An 8,609-nucleotide genomic window follows, 5' to 3' on the forward strand; every position below is an offset into this window, starting at 1 on the left:
TACGTTTAAAAATGAATTGATATGTAGAGGTGAATTTGACTCTTATTTTGGACAACTTGGTTATTAATTTTTACAACTTGTCTGTAAATTTGGACAGATAATCCGCCTCAATAGGATGCCCATTGTTCTTCATTTTATGAACCAATCTTATCAAGTCCTCTTCCTGGTCATGTAAGGGAAACGTGGAATGTCACAAGAAGCCCAGAAACTTTCCATATCATTCATTAAAGTGAGTTGACTTCGGTACTCCAAGTACGTGCGGATTCGCTCATTCCCTGCCCTTTCCGGGAGCCTTTCAAGGCATTTCTCACTGCATCTCTTTCGTAGAGATGATGCTCCTTCATTTCTCCAGGCATTTGTCCAACCTAGTCATCACAAAAGCTAAAACTTCACGAAATTTCGTGAGAAAAACACCTGTCCAAAATAAGAATCATCACCTCACTGGTGAATGTCTTAAAAAAATTCCCATTTTTCACACGAAAAATATAATTCACAAGGCAAATCTCACTTCAGGTCAAATGTACAAATCATCAGTAACGTGAATCAACACAATATTCAATGAATATTCAATAATATCACTCAAAAACAGCGAACAAACTTTGTTAGTACTTCACCAAAACTAAATAAGACTGAAGTAAGCCACGAAGTTCTGTCATATTTCTCGTAAGCAATTGCTCACACTGAATTTTCAACAAAGCAATTTCAACTCAAATCATATTCAAATTTTAACGTATTTAGTGTTAAAATCTTCCAAAAAGAACAAATATTTAGATAGAATTCATTATTCATCAAGTATTGGAATAAAAATCCATCATTTTAATCAATTTATTTTTAGTGTCCAATGTTATCCTCAAAGTGTCCAAAATAAGAAACTGGACAAAATTAGAAGCATTTCCCCTATAAAATGAAAATCTGAGGATGATCTTGAATTCATAACTAAAAAGCTTTTATAATATTGCTGGCATGTTAGGCTAAAGTTTGGCCACCCAAGAAGCATTTCATTCTCCAAATCATCTTCTAGTATCCTATTAAGATATTATTAAATTTTTTTAAGCTTGCTTTATCATTTCCTATTCTGTCTCATTGATTTTTTGAAATAGAAAGGACTTCTATAAAAATTTAAAACCTGGAATGGAATGATAACTTTTCGATACTATAGAATCGATAGTATCGATAAATCTATATACCTGTTAGATTAAATGAATGACGACTTTTTACGCACTGTTGAGTGATTCATTATGTCTTTCTTAAAAGAATGTGACTGTTAATAAGTATCTATAGTTACAAGAAGGGCAGCTATCGTTTAAATTTTTCAGAATCGACAGTCGATGGTATCGAAAATAAGTTATCATGTCACCCCTGAAATTCATACAAATTAAACTACGATCTCTAAAAAAATGTTTTGGATCACAACCGGTATTAAATTTATAATGTGTAAGAATTCCCGGATCACAGAATTCTGGAAATTTATTTATAATTAATCTTATCATTTTGTTCAGAAAATATCCACATAAAATAATCATTTTAAGAGCGCCATCTGTACAGCTTTCTCCCGACACTTGCATGCCAGTTGTACAAAATAAGAGGAACCCGTTGCGATCTGCCACAATTTAAATAGTTCGATTAATCGAATATCGATGAAATATCGCCGGGTTATCGGAAGTCAGCTGATTTCAAAATGGCTTACTACTACCGTTAATTTTTCTCTGAACGTGAAAAGTGAATAAAAAGTGTGCTCCAAAGAAAATTGTGGTTTTTCTCAGCGGATAAGGAAAATTTTGATCCGTTCTCACCGGGTACTGATAAAACTGTATTTCCAGGTATATTTCCCACTGAATTATCTAGCTGAGGTGCTTGAGAGGACTTTTCTCATCTTTTTTGTCCACTCATAGGTATATTTCCCACTGAATTGTCTAGCTGAGGTGCTTGAGAGGACTATTCTCATCTTTTTTGTCCACTCATAGGTAACATCCTCTTCATTTGATCCGTTCTCACCGGGTACTGATAAAACTGTATTTCCAGGTATATTTCCCACTGAATTATCTAGCTGAGGTGCTTGAGAGGACTTTTCTCATCTTTTTTGTCCACTCATAGGTATATTTCCCACTGAATTGTCTAGCTGAGGTGCTTGAGAGGACTATTCTCATCTTTTTTGTCCACTCATAGGTAACATCCTCTTCATTTGGTCCTGTCTGAGTCGTCGAGGGAGCAGCAGATTCCCGCCAGCAAAATGCCGTCCAAGGAATTGAGCAGGCGTGCATACAAAGGTCAATTAACCTCTGTCCGGAAGATTGTGGAAAAGTACCAGAGAGATCCTGAGAATTTGGAAGATGGTCAAGCTGAGACTGAGTTAATAGCACAGAGAGATATGGTCGGGATTATCGAGGGAAAATTTAAGGCTGTGCAATCCGAGATTATCGCTTCAGCAGCCCCTGAAGACAAAGAAAGGGAACAGGAAGAGTTTCTAACCTTCATGGATGAATGTCTTCAGGTGGAACAGGAACTTAGTCAGTTAATCGCCGCAATTACCACTCAGAAGAGAGGTTATAATGCAGCTGGTGAAGCTTCAGGGCTGAATACATCATCTGAGAATCAAACTGTACAACAAATGCTCTCACTGATGCAACAACAGCTGCAAGAACAAAGATTGCAACGATTGAGTGAAGAAAGTAAGCTGAAGGAGCTCCTACAAAATCAACGGAAGGAAGTTGAGACTTTACTGGAAGCTTCTCGAAATAATTTGACAGCAACGCTCGAGAACTCCGATATTCTTGATGTCTCTGACCACAGTGCAAAGCTGGAACCAATCAAAATTCCCACTTTTTCCGGGGATTATTGCGAATGGATGACATTCAAAAATCTTTTTATCTCATCTGTAGATAAAAATATAAGACTGTCAAAATCCCAAAAGATGCAATACTTGAGAAATTCTACAAGTGGAGAAGCACTTGGACTCTTCGGTAGTCTCCCAATCACTGACGAGAATTACACCATCGCTTGGGGTCGTCTTGAGAAGAGATACAACAACAAGATGATCATCATTTCTGCGTTCATGGATAAATTCCTGAATCAGCCCACCATTACTAAGTCTGATGTCACTGCTCTACGGAAGCTGCAATCCACAACTTCTCAGGCTTTGGAAGCTGTGGATGCATTGGGAGTTTCATCAAGAGATCCATGGCTGATTCATTTGGCGCTGAAACACTTGGATCATCAAACTCAGACGCAATGGAGTGAAAAGTGCCCAGACTCCATTCCTACCTGGACAGACTTTGACGAGTTTCTTGAGAAACGCTGCAGGAGCCTTGAGAGCTGCCCAATCACACAAAAGAGTAAGTCAGGAAAAGCTTCTTCTTGTGTAGTTGAGAATAAAGTCAAGGAAAATTGTAGTTTTTGCAAAGTTAATCCTCATAAATTGTTTAAGTGTAGGAAATTTCTGGGTCTTCAACCCAAGCAAAGGTTAAGTACAGTCAAAAATCTGAAAATTTGTCTAAACTGTTTGAGCGAATCCCATGTAATTGATTCATGCACTTATCAGTTATGCAAAAAATGTAATCAAAGACATAATCACCTGCTCCATGACGCGTTTGTCCCACATTCTCAGTCGAATAACAATCAAGATAACCCTGACGGCACCATGTCAAATTTGTCTCAAGGGAATAGACCTACTCCTAACACATCTGCCACCCTAAGTTGTTCCGGGGCATCTGGGGGAGTAAAGTCCAATGTCTTGTTTGCAACCGCAATTGTTAGAATCCAAGGGCCAAACAATTATGTCGAATCTTGCCGTGCTGTGCTAGATCCAGCTTCCCAAATCAATATCATTACTACGTACATGTGTCAGAGGCTAAGATTAGTCCCCAAACGTACTAATTTCATGATTGATGGGGTAGGATCCGTTATGCAAACTGGCCACCAGGAGGTGCAGGTGAACCTGCAATGTAATTTTGAGTCTTCCCAAGAAGTTGAAGCAATTCATTGCATTGTCATGCCCAAAGTAGTTGGCGAGCAACCCAATTTTGCTGTTGATATGAGCCAAATTGCAATTCCATCTCATGTTACTTTAGCTGATCCAATGTGGTTCAAGTCTCAAAAGATCGACCTCTTAATTGGCGGAGGCTTGGCGTGGTCGCTTATGAAACCCGATAGAATCAAGCTAGGAGAGGGATTGCCCTTACTGCAAGACAGCATATTTGGTTGGCTGGTCGTAGGCCCATGTCCCCCTGCCTTCGGTCATACTCACGCTTCATGTCACCTCACGACACTCACCAGTATTGAACGTACGATTCGCAAGTTTTGGGAGATCGAAGAGGTGCCAAAGGAAGTCACAACTCATTCCGAGTATCAGGATGTTGAAGGTAATTTTTCAGCCACAACCTATCGACATCCCAATGGTAGATATGTCGTGCAGCTGCCATTAAATGAAAATGTCCAGAACTTGACCAACAATCGTCAGCTGGCACTCAGGCAGTTAAACTATCTTACCAAGAGACTAGAAAAGAGTCCTAAGTTGATGATGGAGTACGATGCAATCTTCAAGGAGTACTTGTCCCTTGATATTATCGAAAGAGTCCCTGCCCAGGAACTGGAGAATCGGTCGTATTATTTCCCTCACCACTGTGTGATCAGAGAGTCCTCTTCCACTACCAAGGTGCGAATCGTTTTTAACGGTAGCTCAAAGTCTAAGTCTGGATTGAGTCTCAACGATTGCTTGTTGGCTTGTCCTACTGTCCAGCCTACACTTCTGTCTATCCTGTGGAGATTTAGAATGCACGAAGTTGTGCTTACTTGCGACATCGTAAAGATGTACCTGCAGGTGCTCCTAAACCCTCTACATAGAGACTTTCAGAGATTTTTATGGACGGACAGGGGAGAAATTGTTGATTACCGATTCCGTACAGTTTGCTTTGGAGTATCAGTATCCCCATATTTAGCTACTAAAGTGCTGATGCAGTTAGCGGAAGAATATGAAGAGATTTACCCCATTGCTGCTTCCATTTTGAGAAAAAATTTCTATGTGGATGATTGTTTGTTTTCAGCCTCAACAGTTGATGAAGTCATCGAGGCCAAACAACAGCTCCAATCCATACTTGGTGAAGCATCAATGAAACTCTCCAAATTTCGCTCCAATAGGATTGAACTTCTTGCAACAGAAGATCTATCGACAGAAGCCAAAGCTCCTCTTGTACTGGATGAAGAAGCAAAAACATTGGGCATACTGTGGAATCCGGTCATTGATGCATTCCAATTTCGTGTATCAGGAAGTTTGCAATCGGATACTTGGACTAAGCGACAGTTATTGTCTACTGTGGCGAGGATCTTTGATCCGTGTGGCTTAATAGGCCCAATCATAACTTCTGCAAAGCTGTTGATCCAAATAGCTTGGACCAAGCCTATTGGATGGGATGATCCCATTCCAGATGATCTTCTAACTGAGTGGAAAGCTTTCATCGTGGATTTGACAGATATTAGCCAATTGCGCATTCCGAGGTGGATTTCTACGATTTCGAATCCTTCTCACATGGAGTTGCATGCCTATTGCGATGCAAGCATGATGGCCTACGGTGCTTCAATATATCTTGTCTACGAGGACAATCAGGGTAATAGATCTTCTGGACTGCTTGTGGCTAAATCAAGACTCACTCCAATCAAGGGAAAACATGATTGCACAAGGACTCTCACCATACCTAAGGCTGAGCTTTGCGGCGCAGAATTAGCCGCGCAGTTGATGAGTACAGTATCTGAGGCATTAAAAATTCCCAATACATTCTTCTGGACTGATTCTATGGTGGTTTTGCATTGGATATATGCTCCACATGGAAGAAAGGACACGCTTGTGAGGAATAAAGTTTCCAAGATATTGAGTTCATCACACTCCCATCAGTGGAGACATGTCAAAACTTCGGAAAACCCAGCCGACATGATATCTCGTGGAAGCAAGGTGAAGAGTTTGTTGGATAACTCAATGTGGTGGCATGGGCCAAGTTGGCTTCTTCAGGGTCCGTCGAAATGGCCACCCGAATTCTCACCTACAAGTCATCTTGACTTTCGTCCTACGATGGTGACTTGTTCTGAAGTGTCTGCAAAAAGACCATGGCTAAGCATTTATGAAGCCCTAATGTTGCATTGCAGCTCATTTGTCAAAGCTACACGAGTACTGGCTTGGGTATTGAGAGGAGTTCAACGTTTCAAATCCAGACGTCAACGTGTAACTCGAAGCACGTCTTGTGCTATTCCTGATCATCTGCAAGTTGCTGAACTGAGGACAAACGAGATGTTGCTAGTCTCTTGGGATCAGGCATCTCATTTCAAGGACGTGCTGGCATTGTTGAAGTCAAATCAACTGAACAAAATCATATTACCCATCCGAAAACTTTCTCCATTCATTGATCATGATGGGATTTTGCGTGTTGGTGGTCGCCTGAAAAATTCAGAGCAGTCTTTTGAAACTTGCCACCCTGCGCTCATCGGAAATGGAAAACTTTCGGAGTGGATTGCTCAAAGAGAGCATCAGCGTCTCATGCATGCTGGGCCTCAGCTAACGCTGTCGTCCATCAGAGCAAAATTCTGGCCACTGAAAGGGCGCAATTTGGTTCGCAGCATCATTCATCGGTGTACTACGTGTATACGAGCAAAGCCTCAATGTGCCGAACAGTTAATGGGAGACTTGCCGTCATCCAGAACTACACTTTTGCGTCCCTTTCTTCACACCGGAATGGACTTCACTGGTCATATTCTGATCAGGAGATCGCCCAGAGGATCTGTTGCTGAAAAGGCCTATGTAGTGGTATTCATTTGTATGTCCACTAAAGCAGTTCATTTGGAGCTGATCACTTCGTTGTCTTCGGCGGCCTTCATTGCAACATTCAGAAGGTTCATTGCTAGAAGAGGGCTTCCCGCGCATATTTATAGCGATAACGGGACTAACTTCGTGGGCGGTGAAAAGGAGCTTCGGAATTTGCTTCGCAATCACAATGTGCAACAAGATCTAGCCAACTTCTCCTCCACTTTGCATGTGCAGTGGCACTTCAACCCACCAGGAGCCCCTCACCAAGGAGGTTTGTGGGAGGCAGCTGTGAAGTCCTTCAAGACTCACTTCACGCGTGTGGTTGGAAATGTCCGCCTGACTTATGAGGAATTAAACACAATCATTGTGCAAATAGAAGCTGTGCTTAATAGCAGACCACTCATTGCTCTCATGGACGACCCCAATGATCCCCGAAGCCTCACTCCTGGAGACTTTCTTGTTGGAAATGCCCCAACGCAGCTTCCTGTTGATCCTGGAGATGTGGTGAACATCGATCACTTGAACCGATGGAGACTGTGTTCAAAACTTCAACATGATCTCACTACCAGATGGAAAAATGACTACCTTCACACACTACAACAACGCAATAAATGGAACAAGGAAACCCCTAACTTCACTGAAGGCGATGTAGTGCTGTTGAAGACTGAGAACATGTCAAGTTTGGAGTGGCCGTTGGGACTGGTGGTAGATGTGTTTCCGGGGAGCGATGGTAAAGTTCGTGTGGCACAATTGAGGGTTCGCGGAAAGTTAATCACACGACCTATCACAAAGCTTATCAAATTGCCCGTTGATGAATCTTAAATCGTCAAGATTATGTCTTTGAAAAAAAAAAAAAAACACAAGTAAAATTTCCTTTGAATTAAATTTATTATTGTAAACTTTCAATTTAAACGCCATTTTGAAATAGGGGAGAAATGTACAAAATAAGAGGAACCCGTTGCGATCTGCCACAATTTAAATAGTTCGATTAATCGAATATCGATGAAATATCGCCGGGTTATCGGAAGTCAGCTGATTTCAAAATGGCTTACTACTACCGTTAATTTTTCTCTGAACGTGAAAAGTGAATAAAAAGTGTGCTCCAAAGAAAATTGTGGTTTTTCTCAGCGGATAAGGAAAATTTTGATCCGTTCTCACCGGGTACTGATAAAACTGTATTTCCAGGTATATTTCCCACTGAATTATCTAGCTGAGGTGCTTGAGAGGACTTTTCTCATCTTTTTTGTCCACTCATAGGTATATTTCCCACTGAATTGTCTAGCTGAGGTGCTTGAGAGGACTATTCTCATCTTTTTTGTCCACTCATAGGTAACATCCTCTTCACCAGTGAATTGGAAACTAGGAACTTATAAAAAAGCTTGCTTTCATTACACTAGCGAAGGTGTGTTTAGATAAATTTCAAGTAATTATGGTTCCATTGCATTGACTGTTAAAGTGATAATAGTTACAATTATTTCTCCCTGCATTATCTCTTTCACAACTTTAGTATGTGTTCCAAACGATTAAAAGTGAATGAGATATTCCGATGCAAACGTGAGCTTTTTGCGAGCTTTTATGAATTGAAAATTACAAAAATATGAATATGTTTCTCAATGCTAATATCCATAATATGATTCTTGAATTTTTGTAATATTTATTCGCCATCATCAATTAACCCATTCCTTACCATGGTATTATACATCATACGCAAATTGAAAGATTTTAGATGATTTATTCAACGGCAATTGATATTCGAATTTTGTCGGGAATGGATTTTTAGTTACTTTAGTCCCTCAATAAATTGGAAAAAATAGCCCGACAG

The 8,609-nt window shown here is 40.5% G+C and overlaps 1 protein-coding gene across 1 annotated transcript; it reads left to right on the plus strand.

Annotated features, from left to right (window-relative positions):
- The first annotated feature begins 2,230 nt into the window (after positions 1-2,230).
- On the plus strand, positions 2,231-7,609 carry LOC129800921 (uncharacterized). Its single transcript, XM_055845664.1, has 2 exons — positions 2,231-3,332; positions 3,657-7,609. Exons 1-2 carry the CDS (start codon positions 2,231-2,233, stop codon positions 7,607-7,609), a joined length of 5,055 nt encoding a protein of 1,684 aa, XP_055701639.1.
- The last annotated feature ends 1,000 nt before the right edge of the window (positions 7,610-8,609 follow it).

The sequence above is a fragment of the Phlebotomus papatasi genome, chromosome 2 (assembly GCF_024763615.1).
Source record: "Phlebotomus papatasi isolate M1 chromosome 2, Ppap_2.1, whole genome shotgun sequence".
Classification (NCBI taxonomy): Eukaryota; Metazoa; Arthropoda; class Insecta; order Diptera; family Psychodidae; genus Phlebotomus; species Phlebotomus papatasi.